Consider the following 18,969-nt stretch of genomic DNA (forward strand, 5'->3'; position numbering starts at 1 on the left):
AAAACAATTCCCTTTTTTCGCCAGATTACTCTGGAAAAGTGGGAGGTACGATTTGCACTGCACTCGCCCCACCCAGTCCACCAACCCAAAAGAAGTCTTAAGCTTCCCTTACCTTTCCTGCCTCTGGGAGAGCTCCTCTTGTGCAGATGGTTATTTCTCTCTTCCTCTAGAGCAGCTGCAATGTCTGGGTTGTCTTCCCCATTGTACCACACCAGCAGTTCCTCCCCCGGTTGGATCGGCTACAGGACAAAATAGAGAAACAGCCCCCCCGTCAGTGCCAGGCCTGCAAGACGAACACAAAGCCAGCCGAGGATCCCCGCTGTAGGCTGTGGCCCGGAGAGTTCCGATCCTGCCTCGCACCCGACTCCACAACTATTCCTTGGCTGTGATATGATTACACTTCGACAGGAAGCACTCTTTGAACCAGCGTTAATCTCCGTGCAACTGGGAAGTGGTTCAGAACAAAAGCGCAGTAACGGCGCAAGAGGGAGTAGTTGGCGCTGGGGGTTCGGCCGAGGGCCGCGGCCCCTGCCGGCAGGAAGACCACCTCACAGGAGAGAGATCTCCCTCAACCCCGCTTCTTCTTTACTATTCCTCACAGGAGAGAGATCTCCCTCAACCCCCCTTCTATTTTCCTATTCCTCACAGGAGAGAGATCTCCCTCAACCCCCCCCTTCTATTTTCCTATTCCTCACAGGAGAGAGATCTCCCTCAACCCCCCCCTTCTATTTTCCTATTCCTCACAGGAGAGAGATCTCCCTCAACCCCCCCCTTCTATTTTCCTATTCCTCACAGGAGAGAGATCTCCCTCAACCCCCCCCTTCTATTTTCCTATTCCTCACAGGAGAGAGATCTCCCTCAACCCCCCCCCTTCTATTTTCCTATTCCTCACAGGAGAGAGATCTCCCTCAATCCCCCTTCTATTTTCCCATTCCTCACAGGAGAGAGATCTCCCTCAAACCCCCATCTACTTTCCTATTCCTCACAGGAGAGAGATCTCCCTCAGCCCCGCTTCTATTTTCCTATTCCTCACAGGAGAGAGATCTCCCTCAACCCCCCTTCTATTTTCCTATTCCTTACAGGAGAGAGATCTCCCTCAACCCCCCCCCCCTACTTTCCTATTCCTCACAGGAGAGAGATCTCCCTCAACCCCCCTTCTATTTTCCTATTCCTCACAGGAGAGAGATCTCCCTCAACCCTCCCTCTACTTTCCTATTCCTCACAGGAGAGAGATCTCTCTCAACCCCCCCTCTACTTTCCTATTCCTCACAGGAGAGAGATCTCCCTCAACCCCCCCCCCACTTTCCTATTCCTCACAGGAGAGAGATCTCCCTCAACCCCCCCTCTACTTTCCTATTCCTCACAGGAGAGAGATCTCCCTCAACCCCCCCCATCTACTTTCCTATTCCTCACAGGAGAGAGATCTCCCTCAAACCCCCTTCTACTTTCCTATTCCTCACAGCAGAGAGATCTCCCTCAACGCCCTCCCCCTACTTTCCTATTCCCCACTCTGGTTTCCCCCCTCACCGCTTCTCTTCTCCTCACTTACCTCAGAGGCCCTTCCTCCTCCCCTTTCCTCCATGGTCCACTGTCCTCTCCTAACAGATTCCTTCTTCTTCAGCCCCTTACCTTTTCAACCTATCACCTCCCAGCTTCTTACTTCTTCACCACTCACCTGGTTTCACCTAGCACCTGCCATTTTCTACTCCTTCCCCTCCTCCGACCTTCTGCCCTCTTCCTTTCAAGTCCCGATGAAGGCTTTCAGCCCGAAACATCAATTGTTTATTTTTTTCCCCCATAGATGCTGCCTGACCCACTGAGTTCCTCCAGCATTTTGGAACGTAGTCATTCTGAAGTCATTTTATCACCAGCATGAAGAAAATGAAGTCATACAGTACAGAAACAGGCCCATTGATCCAACTGGTCTATTGAAACCAAGATTCCCAACTAAGCTACACCCATTTGTCTGCACTTGGCCCCCATGTCCCCCTAAACACTTCCTATCCATGTAGCTGTCCAAGTACCTTTTAAATGTTGCTAACTTGGCTTGAATGTGTTTCTTCTGGGATTTCAGAGTCTCTTTGTGCTGATAATTCAGACTGAGTTTTTGTCATCACTTCTTTCTACAGTCACACAGATACTCAGCGCTCTCCAGTATTTCACACATGTAACCAGAATTAATTTTACAGTCCCAACCATGAATCCAATGAAGGTTATTAGATATTTATTAGTTATTAGATTTTTTTTTCTCTCCCCCCCCCCACCCCACCCCTTTCGCGAATCGGCCCGGACAGACAGGAACAGCAGGGCTCTCACAGCTAATGGTTTAAAAAGTTTGTCTGTTTGGCGAGGTAAGTGGGTGAGTAGACTTATTTTTCCTGTTTCATTCCTGTAGAATTAGGTAGCATGCCTGCAGGTTTAATGCTTTGTTCAGGGTGTCAGATGTGGGAATCCTGGGAGACTTCCAGCCTCCCTGATGGCCACATCTGCGCCAGGTGCACCGAGTTGCAGCTCCTCAGAGACCGTGTTAGGGATCTGCAGCTGCAGCTTGATGACCTACTGCTTATCAGGGAAAGTGAAGAGGTGATAGACAGGAGCTACAGGGAGGTAGTCATCCCTAGGCTACAGGAGTCAGAACACTGGGTCACTGTCAAGAGAGGGAAGGGAGATGCCCGGATAGTGGAGAGCACCCCTGCGGCTGTCCCCCTCAGCAACAAATATCTTGTTCTGGATGCTGTTGAAGGGGATGACCTGACAGGGGACGCCCACGGTGACCGGGTCTCTGGCACTGAGCCTGGCGCTGTTGTGCAGGAGAGAAGGAGGGAGAAGAGAAATACGGTAGTCGTGGGGGATTCCATGGTTAGGGGAACAGACAGGAGATTCCGTGAGCCTGACAGAGATACCCGCATGTTGTGTTGCCTCCCAGGTGCCAGGGTACGGGATGTCTCGGATCGGGTACGGGATGTCTCGGATTGGGTCCTGAATATTCTAAAGGGGGAGGGTGAACTGCCAGTTGTCTTGGTACATGTTGGTACAAATGACATAGATAGGACAAAGGAGGAGGTCCTGAAGAGAGATTTCCAGGAGTTAGGAAGGAAGCTGAGAAGCAGGACCTCCAGGGTAGTAATCTCGGGATTGCTACCTGTGCCACGTGCTAGTGAGGGCAAGAGTAGTCGGATCAGGCAGATGAATGCGTGGCTGAGAGACTGGTGTAGGGGGCAGGGCTTCCGATTCTTGGATAATTGGGATCTCTTCTGGGGAAAATATGACCTGTTCAAAAAGGACAGGTTACACCCGAACCCGAAGGGGACCAATATCCTGGCGGGAAAGTTTAATAGAGCTGTTAGGGAGGGTTTAAACTAATTTGGCAGGGGGATGGGAACTGGAATGATAGAGCGGAGGAAGGGGAAAACAGAAATAAATCTAAGATATAGTGAGTAGTAAAGATGTCAGGAAAGACAGGCAGGTGATGGGGCAAATGTGTAGCCATTGGGATGAGTTGCAGTGCAATAAAGTTGCAGTGAAATCAAAGCAAAAAGTATCAAATACTGGTCTTAAGGTGTTGTACTTAAATGCATGCAGCATAAGGAATAAGGTGGATGATCTTGTTGTACAGCTACAGATTGGCAGGTATGATATTGTGGCCATCACTGAGTCGTGGCTAAAGGATGCATGTCTTTGGGAGCTGAACATCCAAGGATACATGGTGTATCGGAAGGATAGGAAGGTAGGCAGAGGGGGAGGCGTGGCTTTATTGGTAAGAAATGATATTAAATCATTAGAAAGAGGTGATATAGGATCAGAAGGTGCAGAATCTTTATGAGTTGAGCTAAGGAATAGCAGGGGTAAAAGGACCCTGATGGCAGTTATTTATAGGCCTCCAAACAGCTGCAGGGATGTGGACTACAAATTACAACTGGAAATAGAAAAGGCTTGTCAGAAGGGCAGTGTTACGATAATTGTGGGGGATTTTAACATGCGAGTGGATCGGAAAAATCAGGTCAGCACTGGATCTCAAGAGAAAGAATTTGTAGAATGTCTGCGAGATGGCTTTTTAGAACAGCTTGTTGTTGAGCCCACTAGGGGATCAGCTGTACTGGATTGGGTATTGTGTAATGAACCGGAGGTGATTGGAGAGATTGAGGTGAAGGAACCCTTAGGAGGCAGTGATCATAACATGATTGAGTTCACTGTGAAATTAGAAAAAGAGAAGCCGAAATCTGATGTGTCTGTGTTTCAGTGGAGTAAAGGAAATTACAGTGGCATGAGAGAGGAACTGGCCAAAGTTGACTGGAAAGAGACACTGGCGGGAAAGACAGCAGAGCAGCAGTGGCTGGAGTTTATGCGAGAAATGAGGTATGTGCAAGACAGGTATATTCCAAAAAAGAAGAAATTTTCGAGTGGAAAAAGGATGCAACCGTGGTTGACAAGAGAAGTCAAAGCCAAAGTTAAAGCAAAGGAGAGGGCATACAAGGAGGCAAAAATTAGTGGGAAGACAGAGGATTGGGAAGTTTTTAAAACCTTACAAAAGGAAACCAAGAAGGTCATTAAGAGAGAAAAGATTAACTATGAACGGAAACTAGCAAATAATATCAAAGAGGATACTAAAAGCTTTTTCAAGTATATAAAGAGTAAAAGACAGGTGAGAGTAGATATAGGACCGATAGAAAATGATACTGGAGAAATTGTAATGGGAGATGAGGAGATGGCAGAGGAACTTAACAAGTATTTTGCATCAGTCTTCACTGAGGAAGACAGCAGGATACCGGACACTCAAGGGTGGCAGGGAAGAGAAGTGTGCACAGTCACAATTACGACAGAGAAAGTACTCAGGAAGCTGAATAGGCTAAAGGTTGATAAATCTCCTGGACCAGATGGAACGCACCCTCGTGTTCTGAAGGAAGTAGCTGTGGAGATTGCGGAGGCATTAGCGATGATCTTTCAAAAGTCGATAGACTCTGGCATGGTTCCGGAAGACTGGAAGATTGCAAATGTCACTCCGCTATTTAAGAAGGGGGCAAGGAAGCAAAAAGGAAATTATAGACCTGTTAGCTTGACGTCGATGGTTGGGAAGTTGTTGGAGTCGATTGTCAAGGATGAGGTTACAGAGTACCTGGAGGCATATGACAAGATAGGCAGAACTCAGCATGGATTCCTTAAAGGAAAATCCTGCCTGACAAACCTATTACAATTTTTTGAGGAAATTACCAGTAGGCTAGACAAGGGAGATGCAGTGGATGTTGTATATTTGGATTTTCAGAAGGCCTTTGACAAGGTGCCACACATGAAGCTACTTAACAAGATAAGAGCCCATGGAATTACAGGAAAGTTACATACGTGGATAGAGCGTTGGCTGATTGGCAGGAAACAGAGAGTGGGAATAAAGGGATCCTATTCTGGTTGGCTGCCGGTTACCAGTGATGTTCCACAGGGATCAGTGTTGGGGCCGCTTCTTTTTACATTGTACATCAACGATTTGGATTATGGAATAGATGGCTTTGTGGCTAAGTTTGCTGACGATACGAAGATAGGTAGAGGGGCCGGTAGTGCTGAGGAAATGGAGAGTCTGCAGAGAGACTTGGATAGATTGGAAGGATGGGCAGAGAAGTGGCAAATGAAGTACAATGTTGGAAAGTGTATGGTTATGCACTTTGGCAGAAAAAATAAACGGGCAGACTATTATATAAATGGGGAAAGAATTCAAAGTTCTGAGATGCAACGGGACTTGGGAGTCCTCATACAGGATTCCCTTAAAGTTAACCTCCAGGTTGAGTCAGTAGTGAAGAAGGCGAATGCAATGTTGGCATTCATTTCTAGAGGAATAGAGTATAGAAGCAGGGATGTGATGTTAAGGCTCTAGAAGGCGCTGGTGAGACCTCACTTGGAGTACTGTGGGCAGTTTTGGTCTCCTTATTTAAGAAAGGATGTGCTGACGTTGGAGAGGGTACAGAGAAGATTCACTAGAATGATTCCGGGAATGAGAGGGTTAACATATGAGGAACGTTTGTCTGCTTTTGGACTGTATTCCTTGGAGTTTAGATGAATGAGGGGAGACCTCATAGAAACATTTCGAATGTTAAAAGGCATGGACAGAGTGGATGTGGCAAAGTTGTTTCCCATGATGGGGGAGTCTAGTACGAGAGGGCATGAGTTCAGGATTGAAGGGCGCCCTTTCAGAACAGAAATGCGAAGAAATTTTTTTAGTCAGTGGGTGGTGAATCTATGGAATTTGTTGCCACGGGCAGCGTGGAGGCCAAGTCATTGGGTGTACTTAAGGCAGAGATTGATAGGTATCTGAGTAGCCAGGGCATCAAAGGTTATGGTGAGAAGGCGGGGCAGTGGGACTAAATAGGATAAAATGGATCAGCTCGTGATAAAATGGCGAAGCAGACTTGATGGGCCGAATGGCCTGCTTCTGCTCCTTTATCTTATGGTCTTATATCCACCTTGAATTAGCACCCTAGCTGCTTGTCTCCTACATAAATCATAGAGATGCTACAGTCAATAGTGCTAATGTCCCTGCCACTCTGGCTGAATTCTGCTAATTCAGCACCGAGGTGGATTACAATTTGAGATGTTAAAGGTCTGCGGAGCTTAGTAACCCACTGGGTAAATATGTTTTGCTAAGAGCAAACAATAACATAATTATATCACTAGGGACAAATGTGCTCCTTTTTCCTTTGCTTGCTAAAAACAATCACCAAATGTATAGTTATCTGTGTGTAGTGCACTTGTATGTAGTTTTTCATTGATTCTTTTGTACTTCTCTGTTCTGCTGTGAATGTCGGCAAGAAAATGAATCAAAGGGTAATATATGGCAACATATACACACTTTGATAATAAAGATACTTTGATCTTTGATATGTCTCTTAACTAAGCATATGTTAAAAAGGGGGCTTCGCCTGAATTTAGAACCAATAGTTTGTCTAGGCAGATCCTCTTATGCTTCATAATGTAGAGGTACAAAATCTTTAACACCATTCTGTCACAGGTGCTAATGAAAGTGTACTTTTCAGTAACGGGAATTATCATACAACCATTAGCATTTATTCTGGAGCTGATCATTTCAATACACACTGATCAATCTCAATTAGCATACATTGAATTAAGTTTAGATCAATCCAATTTCATCTCGATGGGAACAACTCTGATCAGATCTGAATGATTCTGCACACTCTATACTATAACTGAAACAATTTACCCTACCACAACAAACTGATCTACTTAATATATAGAAAATATGGAATGTAAACAGAAGAAAATTTTAAGCAACTCACACCAAATGCTGGAGGAACTCAGCAGGTCAGGCAGCATCTATTGGAAATGAACACATACCCCTAAAGATGGGTCTTGGCCTGAAACGTTGAATATTTAGTGCTGAGCTCCTTCAGCATTTGGTGTGTGTTGCTTTGGATTTTCAGCATCTGCAGGATTTCTCATCTTTGAGAAATCTTTAATTAAAAATCATTATTTTGGCTGTAGTCCACTGTGTCCACAGTCTTTTCAACTATCATTAAATTCTGCCGTGAGATCTTTACTATTCTTTTTTTAAAAAAAAATCAGTCCTTGAGAAGCCAGAAAAATATCTGAGTGGCATCAGTTAGGTCAAAGCTGGAAGGTTCTTTACCGAGTCAATGCCACCTTGCAGCGTACAAATATATGAATTAGGAACGGGAGTAGACCACTCAGTTTCTTGATCCTCCTCTGCCACTTAATAAGGTCATGACTGATCTGATGTACTGGATTGTCTCCACAGAAAATTAATGATTAATCACTGACAAATCTCTACTTAAGATTGAATTTCTTTTGAATATGATGGGCTAAAATTAATTAATACGAGGAATAACGTATTGTTGTCTTTTCATATTTTTGAATTACTATAGTGTAAGATTGAGGATGAAAGAACTAAGCAACTAGGACATCTTCATTTGACTGAAAGCAGCCAGCATAAATTTGTAAAGGAAAAGGCATAGATCCTTTAAGTCTGAAACAAAAACAGAAAATGCTGTAAATACTCATTCCAGGAAGCATCTGTGGAGCTATCATATGAGGTTAATGGCCTTTCATCAGAACGAGGCAAAGTTTTGAAGCAAGCAAGTTGTAACTTGCAGCTTGCAGAGAAAGCGGAAGAGTCGGGGAGAACAAAGGGAACATCTGTAGAGGATGGAGACTAAAGAGTGCGGTGGATGTGGTTTGCTGGTGGCTGAGAGAGGTGGTGAAGACCTGTCAATCATAAACGACCTGTCAGGAGGAAATGTAAACAGGAGAGGGGCGAGGACTAAAGTGGGAGAGAAAGAAACAGGGAAATGCTGGAAGAATGTGAAATCTGACATAAATGAGAGTGCTACAGACACTTGGCTGTCAGGTGAGGGATTTGACATTGAATGCAACAACTAAAGATATCCATCCTTTCCAGTCTGATAGAAAAATCAACATGTAATATTAACTCCATTTCTCCCTTCACAAATGTTGTGCAGTCCAGACTTCTCATTTTCCCCCAGCAGCTGCAGTGTTCTGTAATTCCCAACTCCAGCATTTGCCTTCCTTCTCCATCAACAATCTTGATCTCTTGTAAACAGACCTGCAATCTCTGATCTTTCTGAACAACTGGTAACATTATTTGTATCACTGCCTCTGGTTGCTTCAGGTTGTTGTAGCCGGGAGTAGTAATGGGGACAAGCTCCCACTACCTATTAAATGCTCTCAATGGCGTGCACCTCAAACAGCCTCTGACAACCAAGTCCAGCTCCTGGCCTTCATGTGTGGCTTAGCTACTAAACCCAGCAGAAACGTTTCTACTGACAGGAGGAGGGGCAAAGGCGGGTTACTGGTGCCTTAAAAGCAGTTTGGGGGCTCGACTGCTGGGGTTGGCAGCTCACCTAGGAGGAGGAAAACTCTGACCTCAAACCTTCGTTGCCTTGTGGCTGTACCCACTCACCAGGAAGGCTTCATGAGCAAATCCCAAGAGAAAAATCCGGAGCTGGAGCCCCGAAGGCCATCCTACATTGAGTTCAATGCTGACTGGCAACTCCTGTGATGCTGCTGATACCAAACTGTGCCAGTCTCTGCCGTTCCTTTGGGTTCATCAGCTGCATGGAGAGGGGGAGCTTGCTACATGGGCAACTGCTTGCGCTCCACATTGTACAGCTCAGGCTTGCATAATTAGACAGCTAGGACGCATTGTCCCTGGTCAACTCTGAGTGATGGTGGCCTCAGACAGACACTGCCTCTCATGGTCTCCAGCCGTTCCACCTCTCTCTGCAACTTAAAACATGCTTGTTTTCTAACTTCATCCAGTTCTGATGGGAAAAGGCCCTTGACCCAAAACATTAACTCTGTTTCTCTCCACAGATGCTGACTGGACTGAGTGGTTCCAATATTTTAAAATCCATTATAAAGGAAGCTACAGCTAGGTTTGATGTATGTAGTTATTTTTCAGAAGATGATGTAATAAAATAAATACAGATGTAAGGTCTTAAATATCATTTTAAAGTCTATACAAAGTCCCTCATGAAAGGCAGTAGCTAAATGAAGTTTGCTGACAACAAGACAATAATGGGTGGTTCTCAGATGGGCAAGATATAATGTGATGCTCCACCAAGATCTGCATTACGTCTGCAGCCACAAAGATTGGAAGTCAGGTATCCAGATCTGTTGATCACATAAATAAAATACAGTTTTGCAACAAGTGCAGATGGAAGCATGTTATTATTAATAGATTTTCAGAACGTTAAGGAGTTTATTGGCTCAGGAGATCATTCTGGATGAGCTGGAGTGGGATGGGTGGAGTGGGGGGTGTAGGGAGTGGAGGATAATCCAAAAATTAGAGCCTTGTCTTAGAAAAGGAAATTTAAGAAACATTTCTGCACCGTGGGTAAAAATCTGGAACTCTTGACCACAAATTGATGTCAATTATTAATTTTGAATTTAGGAGCAAATTTACAAATTTATAAATATTAACAGATATGTAAAAAAGCAGACTTAGGTCAAACATCTCTGATTATCTTATTACATAGTAGAACAGGACTGAGGAATAAGTAGCTTCCAATGTACCTACAGTAGATCAGGTTTATATTTAGTTGCAGAGGATGCATTAAAAAATCTGTGCAAATAGAGATAAAAATATTGAATAAAATCCCCTTTTATCTAAGGTTTGATGCAACCTGGACCTTCTATTTGATGACGGATATGGACTAGGTAACTACTTTTGGAATAGTCTCTAGCTAATAAAGTTAAGAGTTATCTTCCTGTACCTATCATACAAAGGATATTGAGATAGTACTGGTTTTATAGTGTAATTGTGTTTTTATCAAATACTGTTTGTGGGATATTAGAAAAAAATTCTTTTACTTTTACTATTTAAAATGCAGTAGGAGTATTTCATTAGAAAATTAGAAGCAGATGTTCAGTTTGTTATGGAAGCCCACTGTTGCGATGGGAGATACCGTTAGAAAATTTACTCAAAATATACTAGACTATTTCCTAACTGAGCATATTTATGAGAGGACTAATATGTTTCCAGTGGTTTATACTGAGCATAGTCTTCCATATGGTGCTCACATTGCAGACCATACAGCATGTGTACCGATGACCAGAGCAATGGGCAGCATTGATATACTGTTTGAACTAACGGGTTGAAGAGAAAAAATCCACTAAAGCAGAACAGGTGACTGGGTGGGGCAGAGAAAATGTAAAAAAAAATTGTAAGGTTTACGGGAGGAAGATATGGAAGACAAATATGTAGCCTTACTTAAAAAAGAAAACAGAGCAAAGAACTGTCAAGATACCAATATGATTTATACAAAGTTTTTGTATTTAAATATGACTGATTCTCAGCCAAACAAAGCTGAGCTTCAAAAACCACTAAAACAAAGAATCGCAAGTTTTTTTGATCAAATAAATTTTTTTAAAGAAATTTCTAGACAACTATGGAAAAGGAAATGCTTTTACAATTAAGTGAAGGAGCTGGAAACGTTGTCAAAAACTGTTTGGTGTTTTGAAGGTTATTGAAAAATTCATGGGTATGATAGAAATATTAAATGAATACGATCTTCAATACTGAAAATTCTTTTATGATTTAAAATGAATAATTTTAATGATAAAACTAATGATGTTAAGCTAGGTGTGTTGGATAGAATAAGGAACTTTAAAATAATTAGTCAAATTACATGAACTTGTAATTCCTTGGAGTAATGAGGCAGGTGTTGTTTGAACCTTAAACCAGCCTTTTTTAATTATTCTCTGCACTCCAGCAAGATCATCCTTGGCTGGACGGGTGCTAATGTAGTGAGGTAATGTCTTGTTTAAAAAAAAGTCCAAAGGGACCCCAGACAAATATAAATATAATAAAGAATGACATTAATAAAAGGAAAGGTGCCTGAGGGGATCATTAAAGATATGTCATTTCTTGGATAGAGAAGGTCATATTAAGAATATCCAACATGATGTAATTACAAATCTTACTGTATATTTTGCAGAAGTTTTGTAAATGGTCAACGTGATTTCAACACTACAAGGTTCAAGGTAAAAGAATTAGATTAAACGTTGACAGTTTATTAAGAACCAGAGGGCCTGAGAGTGTGTGGTGGGGGTTATGATTTATATTGCACAAAACCAAACCTACCTCGGAGGTCAGAATGTGGTTCTTATGCTATGCAAGGATTTAGAGAGGAGGGGGCAGGAATACCCAGATTTTGTGTTCCTTCATATAAGAGCTGGACCCATTTCTGGTTGAGAGGGATATCATCTATCCCAAAAGCATAGGTATTCAGCTAGAGTGATCTTCCTTGGAGTAGTTTTGGTTACAAACAGCAGCCAATAAAGAACTGCCCAAATCTTGCTTAAGAATATTCCAGAATTCCCATCCATCAAATGGCCTTTCTTTTAAAAAACCTCCTGGAGGAAATATTTTTATTGGCTCGGGTTGGAGAGTTTTGTTACAATATTCAAGAGATCATAATTTAATGAGACAAGCTGGACTGGCCACCATTGTATTTATGTTCATATGAATCTACCTTAAACATATGTTTTAATACCCTACCCACCTTTTGTTCATTTCACTTTGTCCTTAGAAATATAATTACCATCTGCAGTACATGCTGAATTTTTACATTAGTATTTTGACCTTGGGGTATTAGTGATGAACCAAACATCTACAATAATGACAGTATATTTTCTACATTTCGTGATGACATATGAGACCAATTGGCCCATTAAATCTATGCTATCTCACAGAGCAATCCTATTTCCGCAACTAGTTTAAACCATAACCTATTTACCCTACATTCCCAACAAATCTAGCATCCACCAATTTTAGGGGCAATTTGCCGTGGCCAATTAAGCTTCCAACCAGCAAACCTTTTGGACGTGGGAGGGAACTAGAACATTCTGCGGGTATTAATAGAGTCACAAGAAGAACTTGTAAATTCTACACAAACAACATCCAGGGTTTGGCTTGAACCCTCATCACTGGATCTGTGAGGCAGTGGCTCTATTAGCTGCACCATTATGTTTGCAAGACAACGTGACATACTGCATATGAATTTTTAGAATAAATATTAAACTAATAGGATAGTACTTTGGTTAGTACTAGGACTTTGTCAGAGCCAAAAGTTATTTAAGAGGCCACAACAGTTCGTAAGTTATCTAAATGACACCAGTTCGCAGTCCCAAACTTAGGCAAAGCAGTGGAAAATGAAAAATTGCTCAGAAATCACAAAATGAATGGGAAGTGGTTTGTAAGTGGAAAAAAACTATTATAGATGAATGATTTTGCACAAAGTAGGGAACTTGACATTATTTGCAGCCCTTAGATAGTTTCAACATAAACTAGAATGAAGCCAAATTTGTCGTCTTTGTGAATTTAAAATAAAACAAGTTCTCTCAACGGACTGCAGCAGAATGATAAAATAAGAAGTCAAAAGAAATGAATATAGATCGGAGAGGGAATCAACAACATTAGGTACTGATAGATTGGACATGAAGTTCTGGACTGAGTTCCCACAAAGAGAAGGGAGATGTTGAACTGCTGAGGGGAGCACAAGAATATTCAGTTAATCAGCACCATTGTCAGGGGAAATGATTTCAAAGTTCAAAGTATAATTTATTATAAGAGTACGTACATGTCACCACATACAACCCTGCGATTCTTTTTTTGTGGGCATACTTAGCAAATCTACAGAACAGTAACTGTAAACAATGGACAACAAACTGCAGATATAAGTAAATAGAAATAAATAACGAGCAAGAAATAACAAGATAAAAGATTTCTTAAATGAGTAGTTTTCCCCTTTTACTCAAGAACCTGATGGCTGAGGGGTAGTAACTGTTCTTGAACCTGGTGGTGTGAGTCCTGAGGCACCTGTACCTTCTGTCTGATGGCAGAAGTGAGAAAAGAGCATGGCCCGAGTGGTGAGGACTTTGATGATGGATGCTGCTTTTCTATGGCAATGTTTCATGTAGATGTGTTCAATGATTGGGATGGTTTTGCCCATGATGTATTGGGCTAAATCCATGACTTTTGTAGGGGATTTTGTGCTCAAAGGCATTGGTGTTACCTTACCAGGCTGTAAAGCAGTCAGTCAGCACACTTTCCACCAAACATCTATAGAAGTTTGCCGAGGTTTTTGATGACATGCTGAATCTCCGCAGACTCCTGAGGAAGTAGAGGTACTGTTGTGCTTTCTTCATAATTACATTTATATGATGGGTCCAGGACAGGTCCTCTGAGATAGTGACACTCAGGAAATTAAATTACTGACCCTCTGATCATTACTGGCTCGTAGACCTCTGGATTTCCTCTCCTGGTCTATATTCAGTTTTCAGAAAGAATGAATTTTTTGAGCGAGCCTGGCTTAAGACATTCAAATGGTGTTTGGGAATGGAAATGATTAATGTTAAATACCTTAATGCCTCTTTATGCAACTGGATCTTCCATGTCCTCACTTGCAGGTCCCAGTCAGTTCGGACTGACAACAACATCTCGTCCACAATCTCCATCAGCACAGCTGCACCACAAGGCTGTGTGCTTACTCCCCTGCTCTACCCGCTTTATACGTATGACTGTGAGGCTAAGTACAGTTCCAATGCCGTATTCAAGTGTACTGGCATCATTGTTGTTGGCCGTATCAAAAGCGGTGATGATTCAGCATATAGAAGGGTGATCAAAAATTAGGCTGAGTGGTCCCGCAACAACAACCTCTCCCTTAACATCAGCAAAATCAAAGAGCTGCTTATTGACTACAGGGGGAAGAAAATGAAGGACCACAAAGTCCTCATTAGGTGATCAGAGACGGAGAGGGTCAGCAACACTAAGTTCCTCAGCGTTATCATTTCGGACAACCTGTCCTGGGTCTAGTATGTAAATGCCATTACAAAGGAGGCAAGGCAGTACCTCAACATTCTTAGAAGCTTGCGAAGATTTGGCATGTCATCTAAAACTGTGACAAACTTCTATAGATGCACGCTGAAGAGTATACTGACTGGTTGCATCATGGCCTGGTATGGAAATACCAGTACTCATGAACAGAAAAGCTTACAAAAGTAGTGGATACGGCTCAGTACATCACAGGCAAAGCCCTCCCCCACCACTGAGTACATAGACAAGGAGTGCAGTCACAGGAAAGCAGCATCCATCATCAAGGACCTCCACCATCCAGGCCATGCTCTCTTCTTGCTGCTACCAGCAGGAGGAAGGTACAGGAGACTTAGGTCCAACACCACCAGATTCAGGAACAGTTATTACCCCTCAACCATCAAGCTACTGAATCAGAGTGGATAACTTCACTCACCCCAACACTGAACTGATTTCGCAACTTATAAGCTCACTGCAAGGACACTTATGTTCTCAATATTATTTATTTATTATTTTGCATTTTCACAATTTTTCCTTTTTTCACATTGGTTGTTTGTCTTTGTGTCTAGTTTTTCATCGATTCTTTTTTTTTGTATTTACTGTGAATGCCGGCAAGAAACTGAGTCTCAGGGTTGTATATGGTGACACATATATATACTTCGATAATAAATTTAGTTTGAACTTTGAAATTATGATTCCAGAGCAGAATAAGGGGCATCAATACAAATTAATAAAATATTAAGTGTTTTCCTTCACCTAACACAATTGCATATAGTGAACAATCTTGAAATGGATTTCTCAGAACAGGCAGTACCTGGGTTACAACAGCGTTTGTCCCTGAAATGGTTCATAGCTCCAAACTCTTATTAACTTGGAAATGAACAGATGTGGCAGGAGAACAGGCATGGGAGAGCAGCCACCAGCAGCCTCACTGACTCAGTAATTGACCTTAGTGCCTCCAGCTCCAGCCTGAATTGACCCAGTCCCCAGATGATGAGGCTCAGGGAAGTATGCGCACAGAAATGTTCCATTCCCACCCCACAGATGATGCCTGCATGCCCACAGCAGCCGGAGAATCCGAAATCCATCCCCATCCCGCCACTCTCCCAAAGGCTCACTCACATGTATGGGTGTCCATTAGTTGGGCATTCAGAAGCTGGAGAGGACGTGCATGAAGGAAGAATCTCTCTCGATTGATGCACTAAAAGGGCCAAATAGCCTTCCTCAACAATTGTTATCTCACAATCTTGTGAAGTTAGCAATGTTCTGTGTTTTACAATCCTTTCCCAATTCTGTGTGAAGTTACCTGGAGCAGCAACAAGATTTTGTTTGGCACCAGGTATGAACAAGGACTCAAAGCTTAGTCTTCACAGCCTCGCTAGACAATTGCCGACTGATACCTACTACCTAACCCGACAAATGTACAACAATCAGTGTAACAATAGACTGTACATTTTCCAAAACTGGCTGGATGACAGAGAACATTCCACCTACAAGGCATGGATGATGGACTGATGGTTGCAGTTCTACCAATAGTAAATAGAAAAAAAGCAATTTAAACTGGTAAGTGAATAAGATCTTGGAAAAAGCAACTTGTGTAGCGTTACAATGATCAGCATAAACAAATCTTACTGCCTCTTCAATGAAGCTGTACACTGAAATAGTCTTAAAAGTCCCTTCCTTGTGGTACTCAATGTGGTGTATTTCCTGGAATGATTCAATTATTAGGGAACTACACTCAGTGGCCACTTTGTTAGGTACAGGAGTGGAATCTGGTGAGGTCTTCTGTTGCTGTAGCCCATCCACTTCAAGGTTCAATGTGTTGTGCATACAAAGGTGCTCTTCTGCACACCATTGTTGTGACTCATGGTTATTTGAATTACCGTGCGTGAACATCCCAGGAGATTAGCAGTTTCTGAGATACTCAGACTACCTGCCTAGCACCAACAATCATTCCACAGTCAAAGTCACTTAAATCACATTTCTTCCCCACTGATGTCTGTGTTCTTTTATGCATTAAGTTGCCACCACATGATTGTCTGATTAGATATTTGCATTAATATGCAGGTATACCTAATAAAGTGGCCACTGAGTGCATAGTGCCTAACACTATAAAGAAATTATGCAGTAAGCTATATGATCTTATATACATTTGCCTACGGACTGTAAAGAACAAGGTCCAATAGGTCAGCTATATTTTGTACATTTTCCAAAACTGGCTGGATGACAGAGAACATTCCACCTATAAGGCATGGATGATGGACAGATGGTTGTAGTTCTACCAGTAGTGAATAGAAAAAGCGATTTAAACTGGTAAGTGAATAAGATCATGGAAGAAGCAACTCACATAAAATTAAAGCCATTAGGTCAAAGTGCATCAACAAGATCAACACTATTAAAATTAAAACTTTAAGTTTAATTATAAACATACTCAACAATTGTAATCTCTTAGGTATGTAAAATCTCGAGAGTGTCATTTGTATTTTAATACCAGCTGAGGAAAGCAATTTCCTTCCCCTCACCATTGACATTGCAGGATTAAAATTAATTGTTTAAATTTAAGAATTTTAATGTAATATATATTTTTGAGGTTGTACCTAGTATAATAAATAAGATAATTAGGAACTTTTAAAGCAACTAACCATGAATAGTACAGATGTATCACTTAAGCTTAAGCTTAACCAACACAAGATCTGTGATGAATTTCGATACGAAAACTTAATGCTTAAACATATGATCTCATGGACAACACGTTCCCTCTGGGGTTTCACATTGTGCATAACTCCAAGGAAAGATGTGAAAAACATTTTCTTATAACATTTAGAACAGAATTAATCTACACCTTTTCTGTTTGTTTTGCAACATCTGCTTGTAGGGGAGAGGCACAGGGATAAGAAAGTAGATTTTTGAAATAAGTGTATGTCAATAACTGAAATAATCCAAAATCATGAAAATAAGTAGGCATCAGAGTGAAATCAAAACAGTGAAAGCCTTGATAAAAAATCTAGGGAAAGTTAAAGATAATTAAGATTGACAGTTTTCTCCGTCTGTGAGTGCCACTACAGGAATTCAAGCAGTTGAATCTAAAATAAAAAATGCAGTAACAACTTGGATTCACATAAAAATTACTCATTTTTAAAATTCTAGATGAGCCATGTCAACACAGAAGGAGAAATACAGCAGAGAAATTGGAGAAACAATTTTGGAGAGAGAAGTTACTACAAATTATTTTGGAGGAATGCAACTGGTAGGTTCCTCACAGAAATACTCTTTACAAAATGTGGCATGTTCTGGTAAAGGCAGAGTTACTGATATAAGCACCTTTGAAATACACAACTGGCGCTTAAAGTACTTAAAATACAGGATTATTACTCAGGCAAAATCCTCAGAATGATTTCAGATTAATATTTGATGCTGTGAAGGTTCTCCACCTAAATCAGTTACACACATTTTCCTTGTGATGACAAAATGCTTGATGTGTAATTAATCAAATTTAGATGATCTAAAATTTATCTGTGTTTGATATGATGAGAAAATTCCTGTTAAGTAGCAGAAATTGAGTGAGAACGATGAGTTATGGAAGTTGCGAGAAGTTAAATAGCATTCGAACTGTAATCACCACTGAGGTCTCCAAATCGCATTTTTATTCAATATGCATAAATATTTATACCAGTATAGTGCTGGGACAAATAGTTATACATACTGATTGTAATACAGTACAATCAGTGGAGCACTGGAGATTGCTTAAGCTATAGAGTTGATGCTAATTCCTGGTAGAGCAGTGCATTCATCCCTTCAAAACAACTATATTAACAAATTGGCAGAAAACATGTATTCTCAAATACCACTGAACCACACTGTTGACGTGACATAAGCTTCACTGGGATTTCAGAGGCTGGGCCATTTCTCACCATGAGTCAAATTGGGCTTAGTTGATACAGCACTCACCTTCTGGGCATTCACAACAAAGCTGCGTGGTTTTCAATACACTCACATTGGCAGCATTCAGATTTACAGGAGCTACAACTGCATGCAAAATAAACCCTTAGAGCTTATGCCGGCCGGTTTAGCGAGCAGAGCGGCGGACAACCCTGCTGAAATCTGGAGGAAAACACACAGAGGATACAGAGGGGGATCACAAAGGCGAGGAAAGAGGACCGGGTCGAGACAACAGAGACTTATGGAGAAGAGGAGTTCAGTGGATAATAAAATGGACGAGTTCACGGCGCTAGCCAGACGTCAAAGAACATTTCGGGAGTGCAGTGTTATGTGTTTTACTGGAATGGGGCTGCACGAGGACATACCTGATCAAATCTTTTCCATGGATGGCTTCCAGACCGTTCGGGCTGACCAGTAGTGCACTGAGAGCGGTAAGCGTAAAGGAGTTGGGGGTTTACAGTTCTGGTTAACAATGGATGGTGCAATCCTGGTCATATTACGATCAAGGAACGTGTTTCTAGCCCGGATATTGAACTTTTCGCTGTTGGACTCCGGCCATATTCCACCGAGATTCAACACTAGGCGGCACGGGAGGTCGTTCCTGCCTGTGGCCATAGAATTTTGCAGCTCCTCCCGTGGAGGGTCAGACACCCTGAGCCAATAGGCTGGTCCTGGAC

General features: G+C 41.9%; 1 protein-coding gene across 4 annotated transcripts in view; it reads right to left on the reverse strand.

Moving 5' to 3' along the window:
* prdm2b (PR domain containing 2, with ZNF domain b) overlaps window positions 1–18,969 on the reverse strand; it is a 210,699-nt gene that overhangs the window by 63,526 nt on the left and 128,204 nt on the right. For all 4 annotated transcript variants that reach the window (XM_063033247.1, XM_063033248.1, XM_063033249.1 and 1 more), the window contains one exon: window positions 113–239. In XM_063033247.1, the coding sequence (XP_062889317.1) occupies window positions 113–239 (127 nt within the window). The remainder of the gene's footprint in view (window positions 1–112; window positions 240–18,969) is intronic.

Source organism: Mobula hypostoma, chromosome 25 (genome assembly GCF_963921235.1).
Source record: "Mobula hypostoma chromosome 25, sMobHyp1.1, whole genome shotgun sequence".
Lineage (NCBI taxonomy): Eukaryota > Metazoa > Chordata > Chondrichthyes > Myliobatiformes > Myliobatidae > Mobula > Mobula hypostoma.